At 46.7% G+C, this 20,243-nt stretch overlaps 1 protein-coding gene across 3 annotated transcripts in view; it reads left to right on the forward strand.

Annotated features, from left to right (window-relative positions):
• Positions 1–20,243, forward strand: part of ALG14 (ALG14 UDP-N-acetylglucosaminyltransferase subunit) — a 111,313-nt gene that overhangs the window by 13,201 nt on the left and 77,869 nt on the right. For 2 of the 3 annotated variants that reach the window (XM_055146355.1, XM_004614670.2), the window contains exon 3: positions 14,757–14,888. The exons of the other annotated variant lie outside the window; for it this stretch is intronic. In XM_055146355.1, the coding sequence (XP_055002330.1) occupies positions 14,757–14,888 (132 nt within the window). The remainder of the gene's footprint in view (positions 1–14,756; positions 14,889–20,243) is intronic. 3 annotated transcript variants of the gene reach the window in all.

The following is a 20,243-nucleotide window of genomic DNA, read 5'->3' on the forward strand; positions in this document are numbered from 1 at the left end:
ACACAAACCCAAAGCCGCTTCCTATGGCCTGCGGATTTGCACTCACTCTCCCTGTCCTGGCTCGCCCACCAGCTTGGCCCCTTTCCTCCTCTCCCGCCCTAGCGTTCTCCAAGCTTCAGAAAGACTCCTCCAAAGCCCTTCCATTGTTGAGGCGAGGCCGTGCCACTGTCATGCCCTCTCCGTGCCACCGGGTGGCAGTGCACTGCTGAATGTGGAGCTGGGCGCCTGCGCTGCTCCATGGCGCCTGAGCGGCGGCCTTAGAGTGGCCGACAGAGGATGTCTCCTGAATGTTTCGGGCTGAGCCGGGAAGAGGAGAGATGGTCTTTGCGTCACTCTCAGAAACCTTTGCATCTACTGAAGCAACCAGTCAGGCTGGGCGCTCCCGGGTGGTGCTCCCGGGTTGTTGGCAGCCAGGCCAGTGGCTCAGTGGCTCGGCCAAGGATGCAGGATGTAGGACTGCGCATGCCTGGGGGTCCTGCTGTGAGCCTCCCAGGGCCTGCCTTGGTTCTGGGGTCTGAGGAACCTCCTCTGAGATACAACCCCTCCCCTGTCTTCCGGGCTCAGGGCCTCACTAAAGAATGTGTGTGTACAATGGAATACTATGTAGCTGTCAGGAAACATGAAGTCATGAAATTTGCATATAAATGGATCAACATGGAAAGTATCATGTTGAGTGAAATGAGACAGAAGACATAGAAAGATTGCACTCATATGTGGAATATAATATAATTGAGAAGTGCAAGTTTGCAGTGATGCAATTCCTGGCAGATCTTTTTCTGGACTTAGTTACCAAAATAGTAAAATACAGAAACCCAAAACCGTGAGGCCAATAGGTGCGATCACTCGACCTCATACCTCTTCATCCTCAGCAATGGAAAACAAATTGTCAAATGCTTCCTTTTCAGCAGGTCTGACTTTAGGGGGGAGACTCTCCAAACTATAATAGTGAGTTTTGTTGAAATATTGAATGCAATCAAAGTGAAAGTAAAGTGAAATTTATCAGTTACATAGGCAAGGGGGGGGCTAGGGGCGTGGGGGGACTAGGGATGTGGGGGGACGGGATGGAGCTATACTGTGATTCTTGGTGGTGGAATATGTGCACTGGTGAAGGGATGGGTGTTCGAGCATTGTATAACTGAGACTTAAACCTGAAAACTTCGTAACTTTCCACATGGTGACTCAATAAAAAAATTTAAAAAAAAGAAATATGGAATGTAATCAAGGTAAAGAGAAAATGAAGTGAAATTTATCTGTAACAAAGGCAGGGGTGGGGGGGGGTGGGGGTGGAAGGTATACTAGGGTTTTTGGTGGTAGAATATGGGCACTGGTGAAGGGATGGGTGTTTGAGCATTGTATAACTGAGACATAAGCCTGAGAACTTTGTAACTTTCCACATGGTGATTCAATAAAATAAGAAGAAAAAAATAAATAAAAGAATGTGTGTGTAGCACTGAGTGTGTGTTTGTGTGTGTGTGTGTGTGTGTATTGGGGTGGGGTGGGAAGAGGAGGGCATACCCTGTGGTCCTCAGAGGGACACGCGCAGGGAATCAAACCCAGAGCTTCACCTGCGCAGGGCAGGCCCGCCTCCTGCTGTGCTGGCCTTCCTGCCGCTTCTTTACTACCTCCAGATGGAGGGACACAGCTGTCCACTGAGAGGGGGCGTGGGCGGCACCCCTGGCCTCCCCCCCACCTGTGTCAAAAGCAGGTCTTCCTTCCCAGCTCCCCACCACCAGCCTTGGCAGTTGGAGCTCCCCGGGAGGAATCCTGCCCCTCTGCACAGTGGCCGGTGGAGTCAGCAGCAGCTCTCTGTTGCACGGTGCAGGAGGGACTGACTGGAGAGAGAGCGGAGGGGGAGAAAGGGCGCTCTGGGGGGAGGAGGCAGAGGACAGGGCAGTGCATGGAGTAGGGCAAGTCCGCGGAGAGACTGTCTCACAGATGAGGGCCCTGGCCTCTGTAGAGAATACAGAAGAGGAAGAGGAGGCAGCGAGCTCAGAGCACTGATTGCTCCCCAGCACCTCAGGGACCTGGCAGAGCCCATGTGCTCAGGGGTCACTCCTGCTGGGACTCGGGGCTATATGTCGTACTGAGGATCCATCTGTTCCTGCCATGTACAGGACAGGCACCTTCCCCACTGTTCTAGCTCTCTGGCTCAAGATCTGTTTAAAAAAAAAAATTAAGAAAAGGAAAGGTTCTTGGCTATTAGAAATCAGAAAGATCCAACGATTGGCAGATCATGTTGGGGGACTCAGCTGTAAAGCAGAACAGAAGAAAAAACAGTAGGGCAAAAGTTAAGGTGTTAGGTCAGAAACTGGCTCTTGGAGGGCTGTGCAGAAAGAATACAGACATGAGAAATCTATGTAAGAAAAAGAAAGAAAAGGAAAGCAGTAACCCAAAATGAGAAGTTCCCGAACTGGAAGGATGGGACCTTCCAACTACAGCCCGGTCCCAGACCAGTCCGGTGGCCATCACAGGGTCCATCCTTTGCCCTGAGAGCAAGTGATAAGAAGGTCCCCCCAAGACTGCCAGTGTGGCAAGGCAGCTACATCAGGGTTCCCAGGACTCAGGCTGGGAAGGCCCCGAGGAGCAGGACCCCTTCTGTCTTTCTCATTCTGCATTTTCCTGCCCCGGAGACTGGACTCCCCCTGAAGGGCAGCAGGGATATTCTCTGGACGGTGAAGCAGGGGGGCCCATGGAGCAAGGATCCGGACCCGCCCTCAGGAGCCACGTGGCATCAGGTGTACGTCTCACGAAGGCAGCCAGTGTCTGAATGCAGGGCGGAGAGCACGGGGTTGGAGGTGCCTTGGAGGGGTGAGGAGAGGAGGACAGTGTGGCAGGAGGGAAAGAACCTGGAAAGCACAGGATCTGTTCAGGTAAGAGGAGAGGCATGTGGCCAAGAGTCCTGACAGCAGATTGGGAAGGCAGTTGGCGAAGCTACAGGAGCAGCTGCTTCAACCTGAGGAACCTGAAGGTATCAGAATGCTTTCTGTTAAAGGTCTGGCTATGCACTGCACTCTCTCTCTCTCTCTCTCTCTCTCTCTCTGCATGTATGTATGTATATATGCTGTACAAAGAAAGGTAGAGAGATTATCCCTGAGTTGGGGATAATGGTTGATTTTTATACAGTGTCCATATTTCCTCAACTGAGAATTGGCACTGAGTATAGTTTTTTAGAAAAAGAAGCTGAGAAAAATGAAAAAATGAAACACTCTAGTAGAAGTAGAAGTCTGTTGCTGTGAAATGTTTATTCTTTTTAAAAAGAACCCAAGCAAATATCATAAGCATCCATATTTCAGCACTAGCATACTTGTGATTTAGAATCACAATTATTTCCCTTTATTTTAATCCTTAGGACTCTTTGTAGTTGGAGTCTCTTACTCACATGTATGGATGAATCAGTGGTAGTTTGGTGGGTATAGACTACACCAGTCAACACCTGTGATGTTAGAAGGTGTTTCCTTTTAACATCTGCTGTTTTCCACGAGGTGGGGTGATAACTTCACTCAGTGGACAGAGACCATATAACTTGATGGGACTAAAGCTGCGTCTGGTATCTTGAGACCTGAGTGATCTTAGAAGAAACGTTTGAAAGCTGTATAATTACCATTGAGAGATTTTGTTTCCATTTGTAAATTATGTGTTAAGTTTATGTTTAAAGTAATTACATTTTTAGACTGCAGCCAATATAGTGCATTTTTCTCTTTATAGTGAACTTAAACCTATTCAGTTATAGCTGAGGTCTAAAAGCCCTGTAATTTCTTTCTTTCTTTTTTTTTTTTTCTTTTTGGGTCACACCCGGCGATGCTCAGGGGTTACTCCTGGCTCTGCACTCAGGAATTATTCCTGGCAGTGCTCAGGGGACCATATGGGATGCTGGGAATTGAACCCGGGTCGACCGCGTGCAAAGCAAATGCCCTACCCACTGTGCTATCGCTCCAGCCCCAGCCCTGTAATTTCTTAAAAGACCATCCTAAATGAGTGAAATATCTGAATTAAATATTTATAATACTTGTGATTTGTAGAGATCATGAAGTGACTAGTGAGTCAATAATCACTATCTTAGTGATTATTTTCAAAACAGTACATTCAGAAAAATATACCCATGCTTCTGTTGGTCACTGTCACTGTCACTGTCATCCTGTTACTCACCGATTTGTTCGAGTGGGCACCAGTAATATCTCTCATTGAGAGACCTATTGTTACTGTTTTTGGCATATCCAATATGCACGGGTAGCTTGCCAGGCTCTGCCTCTCAGGCTTGATACTTTCGGTAGCTTGCTGGGCTCTCCAAGAGGGGCGGAGGAATCGGATAAGCTTTGAAATTATTTTAAATTTTATCATAAATCTTAGTCATCTGTACAACAGGACAAGTTGGATTTTCTTTGAATCAGATTTTTAAATGCATGTAACTGTAATAATTATAAATAACCTTTTGTCATTATTTCAACCTTCTGGTTATTTAACCAACTTGTCTTTGGTGTTTAAATTTGTATGAAATTCTTAATACATGTGGAACTAGTAACATGTTATAATAAAGTACTGTTGCTTTTCTCTCAAAGCAAACTAAATATACTCTAATAACCAGTGTTTGAATTTAAACATTTACATAAATAACACTGTAGCACTGTCATCCCTCCCTCAGCAGAGCCTGGCAAGCTCCCCATGGCATATTTGATATGCCAAAAACAGTAACAAGTCTCACGATGAGCAATAGAATGACAGTGACAGTTCCCTCCCTCCCTCCTACCCTACCTCCCTCTCTGCCTCCCTCCCTCCCTCCCTCCCTCCCTCCCTCCCTCCCTCCCTTCCTTCCTTCCTTCCTTCCTTCCTTCCTTCCTTCCTTCCTTCCTTCCTTCCTTCCTTCCTTCCTCCCTCCCTCCCTCCCTCCCTCCCTCCCAGTGATGCCGAGAGCTTACTCCTAGCTCTGCACACATGATCACCCCTGGCAGACCCTGGGGCCATATGGGGCGCCCAGAATCGAACCCAGATCGACCATGTGCAAGACAAATACCCTACCCGCTGTAAGATTGCCCCCCCACACACACACTTGCTTTTCTTCCTCCCTGCTGTGCTCCTTGCATGCCCAGATTCAGCTCCCCAAATATTCCATTCCCTTCTGCCCTGAGCACAAAGCTCCCCTTGAATGAGCGCCCTGCTCGTCTCTGAGACACCCAGAAAAATTCTTCTTTCTCCTCACACCTGGTGTCTCTTCCTGGCTTATCTTGTCAGAGTAGAGTTCATCATTACTTACTTGGCACTAACATTGTATTTCATAATTAATGTCTCATCTTTTATTAATCTCTTTGATTATAATTATTAGCTTTCCTGTGTTCCTCTGCCAGGTGCTGATGAGTTCTTTGTAGCCCAGCTCCTCTCACCTGGTTGGTCGTCCGGGTTGCTTGATAAGTGACTGGGTCTGTGCTCACAATGAAGAAGACGCCCGTGAATCCAGTGTTGCAAACGATTGTGCATCTGTGATTGATAGATCCCTCTCCTCTCCCCTCCCCTCTTCTCCCTTCCTGGCCCCTCTTCCTCTCCTCCTCTTCCTCTTCCTTCTCCCTCTCCATCTCCCTCTCTCTCTCTTCCTCCCTCCCTCCCTCCCTCCCTCCCTCTCTCTCTCTCTCTCTCTTTCTCTCTCTCTCTCTCTCTCTCTCACTCTTTTTATCTCTCTCTCTCCCTCTTCCCCCTCTTTCTCATTTTCTGGGCAGTGCTCCCACCTGGCTCATTGCTCAGGGATCACTCTGGGATTGCTCCCAACTGTGCTCTGGGGACATCGAGGTGCCGGGAACACTGGACTGGATGCCAGGATCAGCCCATTGAGCTGTCTCACCACTCTGATTTATGATCTCCTTTAAGGAAAGCAAAAGAGGGCTTGGGGGTATAGCTCAATAGTAGAGGACATGCTTTGCAGTGAGAAGCCTTGGGTTCAATCCCCGGCACTATGCAAAGAAGAAATCAAAAGGCACCAGGAAGTCATTCTGAAATCCATACCATTTTAAAACATGGGGCCTTCAGTGGCAAGTAGCATCAAGTAAATTAGTACTGTCATGAACAAAAGGAAATGTTGACATGCAAAACTAGAGGAATTCAGTCAGATTTTTGCCAAGAATTAGCCCAGCTGCACAGGAATTTCACCCTGCATAGAACCTCAGTGCCCTGTTTGGTGTGCGTTTCCCCACAGCCTCCTTCAGCCCCAAGCTGTCCCCACAGTGGCAAAAGCCAGGCACCGCTCAGCCTTCCTCCCTCCCTCCCTCCTTCTTTCCTCCTTCCCTCCCTTTTTCTCTCCCTTCCTTCCTCCCTCCCTCGCTTGCTCCCTCCCTCCCTCCCTCTTTCACAGATGAGCCCCACCTTGTGACACACGCCTTCCCCTGGTCTGTGCTACTGGTTCATTCTTGGTGGTGCTTAACATTCATGTGGTGTTGGGGATCAACCTGAGTCTCCTCAAAGATGAAAAAAAAATTAAAAGACAAACCTGTGCTAAGTGCCTTCTAAAATGATTTTGAATAAAGTACTAGTTTGGTACCAATATGACAAGAGTAGTTGGAAATGAGCACTCTGGGAAAAACCTGAATGTTTGGAAGTAGTTCAAGGGCTATACATGATAACCATTTAGTATAATACCCCAAAGGAAAGAGTGAGTGTGTGTGTGTTCAGAGAGAGAGAGAGAAAAAGAGAAAAGAGAAGTACCATAGAGGCGGGAAAACAGGCACATGGTGGTGGGAAATGTACACTGGTAAAGGGCTAGGTGTAGGAACATTGTATGACTGAAACCAAATCAGGAGCAACTTTGTAACTATGTATTTCACTGTTATTCAATAAAATAAATATATTTTTTTAAAAAAAATTTTTTGGGGGCTGGAGCGATAGCACAGCGGGTAGGGCGTTTGCCTTGCACGCGGCCGACCCGGGTTCGAATCCCAGCATCCCATATGGTCCCTGAGCACCGCCAGGGGTGATTCCTGAGTGCATGAGCCAGGAGTGATCCCTGTGCATCGCCGGGTGTGACCCAAAAAGAAAAAAAAAAATTTTTTTTAAGACAAGCCTGGGTCTCCCACATGCTGAGCGTGCCCCAGCCTTTTGGACCATCTCTGGCTCTCCTGGTGACGGACCTTTGCAGAAGGAGGGGGTCTCAAACAGTAGATGGAGACAGAGGTTCCTTCTCCACCCCCCGCCCCCACCCATGCTTAGAAGTCCCAGTAAACATCTCTTGCCTGGTGGTTTCTGATGGGGTAGCATCCCCATCCATTCATCCATTAGCCAATTTTTGTGGCTTAAGCCATTCTGGGCTAACTTGGAGCTATGAATTGGGGGGGTGAGGGTTCCGGGGGGCTGCAATCATATCAAAACCATATGGCCCCGGCAGTTGAAAACCTTCATAACCACAATCGTCGCCATGCTCAAGGCCGATCTTCACAGGCTCTCTATGAGCCCCTCATGCACGAGAATGAATCTGCTGAAAAAAACAAATATGTGGGTTTTATGATGGAAACCTCCAGGCTCGCACAGAGTCCAGAATAGCACCCTCGGGCTGGAGTGATAGCACAGCGGGTAGGGCGTTTGCCTTGCACGCGGCCGACCCGGGTTCGAATCCCAGCATCCCATATGGTCCCCTGAGCACCGCCAGGGGTGATTCCTGAGTGCAGAGCCAGGAGTGACCCCTGTGCATTGCCCAGTGTGACCCAAAAAACAAACAAACAAACAAACAAAAAAACAGAATAGCACCTTCTCCCCAGCCCACTGTTCCTCTGGGAGCCTGGCAGTCACACCCATGAACTACCTCTGTCACCATTTAAGCTCATTAACCAGCCATGATTCAGAGACTCATAAACAAATCTGGGAAGAGATCAGCAAGCTGCAGAGATGCCTCCAGACCTCAAGGTCACCATCCAGTTAAAAATTTAAGTCCAGCTGTGTCACCCCATTCAAAACTTTAGAATTCTTGGAGCACGTGGCTCCGAATCATCATCTCTTACTCTACACCACTGGTATACCAGGATGCCAGGAGTAGCACACCGCATTGGATTAGATGTAGAATCTCAATTAAGAAAATATTAGTACACAAGGCCCAATCTGTAACAACATGTTAGTAATCTCTCATACAAGGGCTTAATAACTCCAGGATGAGGTACAACAATCGTCACACATGTTCTTCTAAGGAAATCTTTTTTGATCACTTTTAGCAAATTATTCATAACAAGTCATGTACAAAATAAATTACTTAGGGCCTGCTATTGGGGCAGGCCAGTGGGAAGATGTAATGGTGGTGGAATTGGTATTGAAACATTGAATGTAATAAATCATTGTGAATAATTTAAGAAAAACATGGCTCAGAGTGAGTGCATTTATTTACCCAGGGAAAATTGGGTTATGGTACAAAGGAAAGAAGCACTAATACTGAGAAGAAGATAACAAATATTCATTTTAAGAAAACAAAAAGGGGGCGGGACTTTAGAAGGACCAGGGAGGTAGCTCAGTGGTAGAGCACCTGTCTTGGAAGCACGAGGCTGCAAGTTCAATCCCGGGCTCCGCCCCCTGCCCATGGCCAGTGTGGGCCCAAGGTGCTGCCATGCTTAGTTCCTGATGCCACCACAGAGTGTGTCCAAAGCACGTGAGCACCACAACCAAGTGTTTGACCCTGGTGAGCCCCACGACCAAATGTGTAGCATCTCCTGTCAACAAGAGTTGACAGAGGGAAGCAACAAGAGTTGACAGAGGGAAGGAGGGAGATGGACTAACAGATTAATAGAGCAAACAGATCGTTTGAGGGCTGGGGCAATAGAACAGCAGGTAGGGCTGTTGCACGCAGCCGACCCAGGTTCCATTCCCAGCATCCCATATGGCCCCCTGAGCACTACCAGGGGGTAATTCCTGAGTGCAAAAGCCAGGAGTAATCCCTATGCGTTTCTGGGTATGACCAAAAAAAAAAAAAAAGGTCTATTGATAGATCAGGGAGAGGACTTTCGGCATCTCTGGGCCAGTGACCTGTAATTGTTTCTAGACCAAGCAATGTCTTTATTTCCTGGACTGCTGAGCCTTCCAGGCAAGAACAGCTTCACGGGTGGGGGAGGTGGGAGGGGTCAGTGAGGAGTCGGGGAGTGGCCTCGTCAGCCACGCCATGCTGGTGGCTGATTGAAGGCCCTTAACCTCTCAGCATCTCCTTGTCTCAGTGAAAGGTTCGGACAGGAGGACTTGCCCATGTGGAGGGAGCTGGTTGTCAGCTGAGCGCCTTGGCTCCTTCACCCAGTGGCCACTTGGCCCTCTGTCTCTAGCCACCATGAAGTGAGCCCCCATGGAGGGTGTGAAGGCAGTGCATGAGAAAATGTGGCTCTGCGTGGTCATTCATGGCTGTCTTGATCTCTGATGGTTGCTTGAACCACCCAACATAACGTACCCTCAAAAATAATCTTCTTTGCATTATTAAAAAAAAAAAGGCAGTAAAGAAAGCTGAAACTATTCTTGGTTGAATGAAATTCTGCCATTTCAGTGTTGTCTTGAAGATTCCGCAACAGTGTGGCATTCATTAAATCCTAAATGTGTTGTAGGTGTCCATGTGTGACTTCATAGACCACTGGCTCTGCTCTGCTGTGATTTCTGATGCCATCTGGATTCACTGGTGAAACTATTTCCATCTAAATCACTACAAATGTCTATTTAGTTTGTCACAAATCGAAAGCCGGATATATTGGGGGTTTTAGCAGTGATGTAATTCTGTAAGATACTTTTGAAACTTACAAGTTGTCAGAAACTATTAACATCTAATAGTGTTTCGCAAGATTGCAGACAGGCCGGAGACCTCGGGGAAAATCCGTTTCTCTGGTGATTATTTTTTCACTCTTAAGCATTCCATCTTCTTGACTTTGTTGCCGCTAACTAGGTAAGTAGACATTAGTCAGGGGTGTGGGGGGGAAGCCCCGGGGGCTTTTCGGGCAGACGTGGTACTGCAGGACCTGGTCTCTGCCAGTTCTTAGCTGGAAACTTAGATGACTAGAAGGATTCCACCAGCTACAGGGGGGAGGAGAGAGTCATTTCTGTTTCTTTTCTATGACTGTGGAACGCCAAAGGATCATGTTGTAAGAGCCGTGCATCCTGCAAGATGTATCATCGAAGGAAAGATAACGGCTCAGTAGGGCACTTGCCTTGTGTGCGGGTGCATCAGCCGCCACCCTGGTTCATTCAATCCCTGGCACCACATACGGTCCCCTGGATGACTCCTGAACACAGAGCCAGGAATAGCCCCTGAGTACTGGTGGACATAGCCCAAAAATTGAAATTAAAAAAATAAAACAGAGAAGAAGAAAGCTGGGCCAGATGTGACTCAGCGGTATAGCACTTGCCTTGCAGGTCTGAGGCCCTGGGTTGAATCACCAACCCTGCAAAACAAACAAAAATGAAGATGGGATGGAGAGAGAATAGAGAGTTAGGGCGCTTGCCTTGCACTCAGCTGATCCCAGTCAGGCCCTCAGCACTGCACAGATGCCATACCCTGAGTGTGATCCCTGAGCACAGTCCTTCCAGACCCCCCACCCAACACACACACACACACACACACACACACACACACACACACACACACACGCACACACACACACACTCCATGTGTGATGATAAACCTTTGAAGAGTTTTTTCTTTAGGGGAGAAGGAACAGAGGAATCTCCCAAAAAGTGCCCAGGAGGTCCAGGTCCCCCGCTGGGATTCTTTGCCATCTGGGCCATAGGTTCGGTGTGAGTCTACAGGATGCAGTGCTGCTCGGGCCCTGCAGTGCTGGGAACACCTACAACACCCCAGCGGTTCTGGGGTCTCCAGGGCTACAGCCGGCCATGCTCAAGGACCACGTGATGGGGAGAGTTAAACCTGTGTTTGGAGGCATGCAGCAGGGACTGCAAGGGAAGGTCGCTGTACCTTATAAAAAGATTGCGCTGGAGATTCTGTGAGGATAAAGTGCAGGGAGTGAGGAGAGAAGCAGTCGCAACACAGTCCTGGGGAGATGAGATGGCGACTCATCATTGTGGACCACTGGAGCAGCAGAACATTGGGACTAGAGGGTTAGATGTGGGGGCTGGGGAGAAAGGAACATGCGGCAGCCCTCTGTCCTTGTAAAACCCCCCAAATTATGACCTTCATTTCTATAGGATAGTTGTTTATCAGAGGTTGTTTATTTGGGGGTTAGTGATGCAGGAGTACCATGCGTTAGTTTTGACTTGTGTAGTAAAGCTTAGCAAACAGGTGAATTCAAAATGAGTAAAGATTTCTCAGCCCTGGTGGAGTGAATTGCATGCCAGTTTTGCAGTCCTTTCCTGGGGCCTCTCTAAGAAGCCAGGAGAAAATCTGCTTCTGGAGCCTGTCAACTGTGGGTCTGAGGAGGAATGGGGGATAGAGCAGTGCTGCATGCAGCAGCCTTCTGCCCTGCAGCTGGGCACAGTTCCCTCCAGGCAAGGCAGACTAATAGGACAGAAAGTGTTGGGGCTGGAGAGTACAGCAGGTAGGGCTCTTGCCTTGCACACGGCAGGCCTGGGTTGATTCTCCAGCATTCCATATTGTCCTGTGAGCATCACCAGGAGTGATTCCTGAGCGCAGAGCCAGGAGTAACCCCTGAACATTGCCAGATGTGACCCCAAAACTAAGAAACCAAAACCAAAAACATAAAACAAAAAACAGTATGCCTGGGGCAGGAGAGGTACCTGCAAGCGACTGGCCCTGATGGGAGCCCCAGCTCACCTCTCAGGCAGGATCCCAGAGCCGAGAACCAGAAACAGCCTCCAGACACTGCCAGTGTGGCCCAGTTCTCCCCTCACCCCACCCCAGATAACAAGCAGTGTGTGTCTAGAGCTGCCATCCTTGGGATTTCTGTTTGCCTCGGCCCCTGGAAAACCGCCCAGAAAGGCCTCAGTTGTGCCCACCTCACGGTCTCATTCTTTTATCAGAGGAACTTTCGTTAGGCCCAAATCCAGGCCTTCAGGTGATCCTATTTCCTCACTGACTTCCATGTGCATTTGATTATTTGGTAAAACTAAGAGATATGGTAAAAGTGCCTCAGATTTCACCACAGCCTGACTTGGTGTCTCCTCTGGGGAATAGCTGTCTGCCCATCCAAGCTGACCTGAGGCCCTGACCCTGTCTTACATATTGACTTCTAGAAGTCTTTGTCATCATATTAAGCACATACATTTTAGCGGGCTGGAATGATAGCGCAGCAGGTAGGGCATTCGCCTTGCACACAGCTGACCCAGGTTCAGTTCCTCCACCCCTCTTGTAGAGCCCGGCAAGCTACCGAGAGTATCCCTGCACAGCAGAGCCTGGCAAGCTACCCCTGGCGTATTCGATATGCCAAAACCAGTAACAACAAGTCTCACAATGGAGATGTTACTGGTGCCCGCTCTAGCAAATCGATGAACAACGGGATGACAGTGACAGTGACATATTAAGTACTTTGCTGAAAACATTTTGTAAATGGGGCCAGAAAAGAGAGAGAGAAGGGGGGAGAGAGGGAGAGAGAGGGAGAGATGGAGAGGGAGAGAAGAAGAGAGGGAGTGGGGAGAGAGGAAGAGAGAGAAGGAGAGAGGAAGAGAGTGAGAGGGAGAGAATAAGGGAGGGAGGGAGAGAGAGGAAGAGAGAAGAGGGAAAGGGAGAGAGGGAGGGAGAGAGAGAGGGAGGGAGAGAGAGAGAAGTAGGGAGGGAGGGAGAGACAGAGGGAGAGGGAGAGAGAGGGAGGGACAGACGGGGGGTGGGGGAAGAGTGTGCACAGGGACTAAGAGAGTCCAGGTACTCGCCTTGCTTGTACCAATCCCAGTTCGCCCCCAGCACCTCTGTTTCCCCAGGCCCTGTTACGTGTGACCCTGACACTCTCAAGTCCACCCAGATGCCCGGTGAGGCCCCAGCACCACAGGCCTGAGCCCTGCCGTGTCCTTGGGCCTGCATCGAACAGCTGACCCAGTTGGCCAGAGTCCCCGGCAGGGTTTCCAGGTCTCCTGAGCATTCTTGGGAGATCCCCCTGCTTCCTCCCTGCCCCCCTAAAGTAACCAGCAACATATTTTATAGTAAATAAAACTGACCAACATTTTAAAGTAGTTTTAGGAATTTTTCTATATAACCCAGTGATGCATGAAAAGGGCTTTATAATTTAATTTAAAAATATCACATTTCACCATATAATCGTTGCATATTTTATGTCAGTTTTTCTTGTGGAAAACTGGAGTGCAACCATTATGTGAAGCTTTTTGTTTTTTTGTTTTTGTTTTTTAGGTCACACCTGGCGATGCAAAGGGGTCACTCCTGGCTCATGCACTCAGAAATTACTCCTGGCGGTGCTCAGGGGACCATATGGGATGCTGGGAATAGAATCCAGGTCGGCCACGTGCAAAGCAAACGCCCTACCTGCTGTGCTATTGCTCCAGCCCCAGCTTTTTGTTTTTCAATGTGCCCACATTTGTTACTAAACTGACTTTGGTGCAAGATTAGAATGCATGATATACTTGTGAATATATATTAAAATTAAATAGTCCAAACTGGCACACACCAGTTCTTTGTAATGGTTTAGTGAATATTTCTCCAGTCTTTAAAAAAGAAAAAAAAAACCACTAGGGGCTATTAATGTGTACATTAAATTTATTCTGGTGTTGCAAAATATGGTTTTAAAAATTTATTAAATTTGGGGCTGGAGTGATAGCACAGTGGGTAGGGCGTTTGCCTTGCATGCGGCCGACCTGGGTTTGATTCCCAGCATCCTATATGATCCCCTGAGCACCGCCAGGAGTGATTCCTGAGTGCATGGGCCAGGAGTAATCTCTGTGCATCGCCAGGTATGACCCAAAAAGCAAAAAAAAATTATTAACTTTATTTTGATTTTAGAGTTATACCCTGCAGAGCTTAGAAGCCATTTTGTCACTGTGATTGGGGGCAATCCTGGTGGTTGTGGGCACCGCATGGTATTGGGGATTGAGTCCTGTCTCCTACATGCAGAACATGCGGCTGATCCATGGAGTATCTCTGTAGCCCCTGACCTAAGATGCCACTCTCACTGGTTTCGCTGTCAGGCCTGCTGGCCTCAGCACCACTCCAAGAGGCTGTGATTGCTTTGTGGCTCTGCCACTGCACAGCCTCTTCTAGCACATTCGAAAATCCCATCTCATGGAGGGTTTTGATGACAGTTTCCTGTCATATAAGTTTCCAACTCTCAATTGCCACATGTGTAACAGTGCTAAGGCAAGCAGTTAATGTTTCTAGCAGCTGTGCACTGGCTGAGGTCCTCGGTAGAAGTGGCTCAAGTGATCTTCAAAGGCTCCAGTGCTTGTGTGCTGAGAATTCGAGACTCAAGACCTGCAGTCTCCTCAAAGATAATGTGCCTCTACCCTTCTGCCACTGGGAATACATTGCTGCCCTGTTTGTTTTGTTTTGAGGGTCACACCTGGCTGTGCTCTGGGATCATCACCCCTGGTGAGCTAGGGGACTACATGGGATGCGGGGATCAAATGCTGGTCGACTGTGTGCAAGGCAAGCACCCTATCTGCTATACTATCACTCCAGCCCCTCTGTTTACCTTTTAGGTGGTGTGATGAACAGAATTACACCATTTGATCATTTCATGATGAAAGGTTTGGACTGGAAAAGTGGGGAGCAATGATTATCCAGTGAAGTCCAATAGAGAGAATGAGAATAAAAAGTAGTCAAGAAATTGTTTTTTATGCAAATGGTTGGCTGCTCTGATGCATTATTTTGGTGTCAGGGGCTCAGTTGATTTGGGTGTTTCCTTTTTTTCTTCTAGTCTCTGAAGTACTATGTCCACCACATTCCAAGAAGCCGTGAGGTCCAGCAGTCTTGGCTGTCCTCAGTGTTCACCACTTTGTACTCCATGTGGCTCTCCTTGCCTCTGACCCTGCGTGTGAAGCCAGATCTGGTATGTGTGACCATCACCCAGAGAGGGAAAGGCACTCTCTTCTGATTGACCCTTTCTTAGTCACAGGGAATATTGCTTTCAGCTGCTACAGTTTATTTATGAGCCAGATATTACGCTGGTCCTCTTTTCTAACACACGTGAGCACTTATCATTTGAGCACACGTTGCTGGAAGAGATAAAAAAAACTATCTCCCATTTCAATTTACCTTTTCCTTCACCTTGTCTTGTGGAGATGCCACTCCTATCTACATGAGGTTTGGAGCTTACACTATCTGCTGATCAGCCAGGGGAGAGCAGTTGTTGTTGTTGTTTTGTTTTGTTTTGTTTGGAGGCCTATCCGTGCTGAGAGCTGACTTCTGACTCTATTAGGGCCCATTCCTGGAGGTAGTAGGCAACCTGTGGGCTGCTGGGGACCAGCCCCAGGTTAGCAACATCCAAGAAAAATGCCCTGCCTGCTGTACAGTTTTTCCAGCCCAGTTTTTAACTCATTAGCAATACTTTTCTTCTTTTTTTTTAATTTAGTTTTTAAAAATTTTAAAAATTTAAAAATTTATTAGTGATTCACCGTGAGGTATAGTTACAAACTTAAGAACTTTCAAGTTTGCATTTCAGTCATACAGTGATCGTTTACCCATCCCTCCACCTGTGCCTATTCTCCTCCACCAATGTTCCCAGTATCCCTCCCACCACCACCACCCCATCCCCCACCACCTCACCCTGCCTCTGCGGCAGGGCATTCCCTTTGGTTCTCTCTCCTTTGGTGTGTTGTAGTTTGATAGAGAGAGCTTGATTTCCTCCTTTCCTACCTGAATGCCCTTAATATTTTTTTCTTGCCTAACTGCTATTGCAAGTACTTCCAGTACTATATTGAACAGAAGTGGAGAGAGTAGGCATCCTTGTCTTGTCCCTGATCTTAGAGGGAAGGCTCTTAGTTTTCCCCATTGAGGATAATGCTTGCCATAGGCTTGTAGTAGATGGCTTTGACTATATTGAGGAAAGTCCCTTCTATACCCATTTGGCGAGAGTTTTCATCATAAACGGGTGCTGGATCTTGTCAAATGCTTTCTCTGCATCTATTGATATGATCATATGGTTTTTATATTTTCTTTTGTTGATATGATGGATTATGTTGATTGATTTTCAAATGTTAAATCATCCTTGCATCCCCGGGATGAATCCCACTTGGTCGTGGTGTATGATCTTTTTGATGAGTTGTTGGATTCTATTTGCTAATATTTTGTTGAGGATCTTTGCATCCTTTTTCATCAGGGATATTGGCCTGTGGTTTTCCTTTTTTGTGGTATCTTTGTTTGCTCCTGGTATTAGGGAGATATGTGCCTCATAGAAACTGTTTGGGAGAGTTTCTGTGTTTTTCAATTTCCTGGAAAATCTTGAGAAGAATTGGCAATAGGTCCTCTTTAAATGTTTGAAAAAAATTCAATAGTGAATCCATCTGTACCTGGGCTTTTGTTTTTGGGAAGACTTTTGATTACAGTTTCAATTTCCTTGATATTAATATTCAGGTGTTCTACTTCTTTTTGATTCAGCCTTGGGATATTATAGGAATCCAGGAATTTATCCATGTCTTCTAGGTTCTCTTGTTTCATGGCATACAGACTTTCAAAGTAGTCTCTGATGATCTTTTGAATTTCTTTGGTTTCTATTGTGATATCCCCCTTTTCATTTCTGATTCGGTTAATTAGGGTTCTCTCTCTCCCTTTCTTTGTGAGTCTTGCTAGTGGTTTATCAATTATCAATCTTGTCTATTTCTTGAAGAACCAGCTTTTGGTTTCATTGATCTTTCAGATTGTCTTTTGGATTTCCATGTCGTTGATTTCTGCTCTAAGTTTTACTATCTCTTTCCTTCTGCCTGGTTTGGGCTCCTTTTGTTGGTTTTTCTAAAATCTTGAGCTGTGAAGTCGATTTATTTATGCGGACTCTTTCTACCCTTCCTGAGAAATGCTTGCAAGGCCATAAATTTTCCCCTTAACATGGCTTTAGCTGCATCCTGCAGGTTCTGGTAGCTCATGTCTTCATTCTCATTTGTTTCCTTTTGATTTCTTCCTTGATTTCCTTCCTGACCCACTCATTGTTCAACATTGAGTTATTTAATTTCCAGGTGTTTGATTTGGTTTTCTGTGTCTGTACATGATTAACTTTTATCTTCAGTGCATCATGGTCTGAAAAGATAGCTGATACAATGTCTATTTTCCTGATTCTGTTGAGGTATGTTTTGTGGTCCAGCACATGGTCTATTCTGGAAAATATTCCATGTGCACTGGAAAAGAATATGTATTCTTTGGTGGGGGGGGATGGCGGGGGAAATATAAAGTCCTGTATAGATCTATTAGCTCTCTCTCTTCTGTTTCTTCCTTCAAAGTCAGTGTTTCCTTCACGATCACGATCACGATATCCCGTTAATCACCAATTTCTCGGGCGGGCACAGTAACATCTCATTTCGTCCTTTCCCTGAGATCTTAGAAATCCATATCGGCTCGGCCTTCCTAACGATGTTGCACTGGGGGCTCTTCAGTGTCAGGGGAATGAGACCCAGCTTGTTACTGGATTTTGCATATGAATACACCATGGGAAGCTTGCAAGGCTGTCCCATGTGGGCAGGAAACTCTCAGAAGACTGCCAGTTTCTCCCAGAGGGAGAAGTAGGCTAAAGATATCACTTCCGAGAGCTTGCTTTTAAGTCTCTCTCTGGATGTTGGCCGTTGATGGGATTACACACACCTGGGTTCCTCTGCTGGTACCTTCATGCATGAGGCCTGTCCAAACATGTGGAGAGGGGCCTCCAGCATGGCTGTAGCTAGGTTCGCGGTGGTCTTCGGCCAACAGGAGCTCTGCTCAGGGTGGGGAGGGAAGCTGGAGCCCATCCCCTCTGAGGGACCCCGGGGAAGACAACCAGGCATTTGGGCAAGAGACTCTCTGCATCACTCTCTTCTGAGAGCTTGCTTTTAAGTCTCTCTCTGGATGTTGGGCGTTGGTGGGATTACACACACCTGTGTTTCCTTGCTGAGTTTTAATCTTGTTGATCTACTATTGCGTTGCTCGCAGTGTCCTTCTCAAGGTCTGTTAGCTGTTGTTGTAGGTATTTAGCTGTCCCCCATTGGGTGCGTACACGTTTAGGTGTGTGATTTCTTTCTGCTGTACATATCCCTTGATTAATGAAAAATGACCTTTACTGTCCCTTCTAATCTTTTTCAACCTAAAATCTATGTTGTCTGATACTAGTAAGGCCACCCCAGCTTTTTTGAGGGAGTTGTTTGCTTGCAGGATTGTTTTCCATTCTTTGACTTTGAGTCTGTGTTTGTTCTGACTGTTCAGATGTGTTTCTTGTAGGCAGCAGAATGTTGGGTTCAGTCTCTGAATCATTTTGCCACTCTGTGTGTCTGAATTCCGATGGTGAATTTAGACCATCAACATTGAGAGAGATTATTGTCATGGGGTTTTGTGCCATCCTTCTGTAAGGGTTTGTTGTCCTTGTAGGGGGTTTTCTTGTCTTACAATAGCTCCTTTAGTCCTTGTTTTAGGTTTTGTTTTGAGTCTAGGAAGTTCCTGTGCTGTTGTTTATCCATAAAATAGTGTATCATTCCTTTGAGTTTGAGTGAGAGTTTAGCCGGATAAATTATTCTTGGTGAAGTGTTCATTTCATTGAGTTTTTTCACTATATCCCACCATTGCCTTTGGGCTCAGGGGGTTTCCTCCAATAGGTCTGCTGTGAATCTAAGGGGTGCTCCTTTGAATCTGATTTCCTTCTTCGATCTTGCTGCTTGCAGTATTGTATCTATATCTGTGACATCCATCATTCTAACTATGATATGTCTTGGAGTTTTTTTTAAGGTCTCTTTTAGAGGCATGCTTTGGGCTCCTTGAATCTGGATGCCTGCATTGTCCAGCTCTGGGAACTTTTCAGCAATCATTTCTTTGACTGTGGCTTTTTTATTGGGATTGCTTCCCTGTCCATCTGGTACTCCGATGATTCTAATGTTGTTCCTCTTGAAATCATCCCCTAGGACTCTGATTTGCCCGAGAGCTATTTTGAGGTCTCTTCCCATTGTTTGTTGTTGCCTGTAGGCTTCCTGCAGTTCATCTTCAAGCTCATTGGTTCTGTCTTCTGCTATAGCCGTTCTACTGTTGAGGGCACCCACTGAGTTTTTTATTTCATCTACCAAGTCCTTTATTCGTGACTTTTCTTTTTGTAGCTTTTTTATTTCTGCTCTCATTTCTTCCTGTATTTTCTCGGCTGTCCATTCCATTGTTTCTTTCATGTCCTCCTTTAATATAATGGATACCTATTCCATCGTTTCTTTGACTTCATTGAACGTCTTCAGCATTTCATCTCTGAGTTCTTTATCGGAGAGCTCACGTTTGTAGGAAACGCCTATTGAGGCTTCTGGACTCCTTTCATCATCCTCTCCTTGTGGTGGGGATTTGTGCTGTTTCTTCATGTTGTGGTGGTAGCATGGAGGAGGGACCTTCAAGTTCACTATCCCTATTCCCTCTTGTTGTGAGCAAGGATTCTTAATGAGCTCAGTCGATGGTGGTCGCTTTTTCATTTTCCCCTTCTAGAACATGTCCTTCCTCTCAGTTCTGTTCCTTATGTGAGGCCTCCCATGACACTTTTGGAGAATGTGTTCTCTTATATTGGGCTTGTACAGCTGCTTGTATTCATTGGTATTTTGATGAAATTGGAATAGACTAGCAGCCTATTGGCCTACTGTGTTTTGGATAGCTAGGATGTTACTCACGGACTTAGGTAATGAAGACTGAGATGTGACAACAGATTGTTGGGTTTTGGGAAAATAACTGAGGCTGCATTAGTGGTTGCCAGCTCCAAAAGAGGCCACGCCCACTTCATCAGAGGCCATGCCCCCTGCCACACTGTAGCTGGGGAGCCGGTCTGGTCCGAGAAGCTGGCTGGGATGTGGGAATGGTGGATTTGGGAAGGTTGCACACCTGGGCTGGAAAAGAAAATAGCTGCGGTGCTGGGGAACTGTGTGCAGTTGGCCAGGGCAACAATCCAGGGTCGGGGGAGGGGGAGACTGGGATTTGGTGAGTCTTGTTTTTGGAAGACTCACCAAATATGATACACAGTGAGCAGAATGTCAGACTCAGGTGTATAGGAAGGTATAATAGAAAATAGAAATGTCTGAACTTGTTCATTCTTCCTGGGAATTCCCTTTCTATAAAGGCCTTAAGTTCTCTGTGGCCTTTAGGATGAAGTTCTATTATTGAATTTTCTAACTGTACTTCACTCAACAGCATAGATCAGTGGGTATACTATCATAGTTGTTTATTCAGTTCTTAAATAATGCTCTTTCCAATTTAAGATACAGTCCATTAACCA

Source organism: Sorex araneus, chromosome 8 (assembly GCF_027595985.1).
Source record: "Sorex araneus isolate mSorAra2 chromosome 8, mSorAra2.pri, whole genome shotgun sequence".
Taxonomy (NCBI): Eukaryota; Metazoa; Chordata; class Mammalia; order Eulipotyphla; family Soricidae; genus Sorex; species Sorex araneus.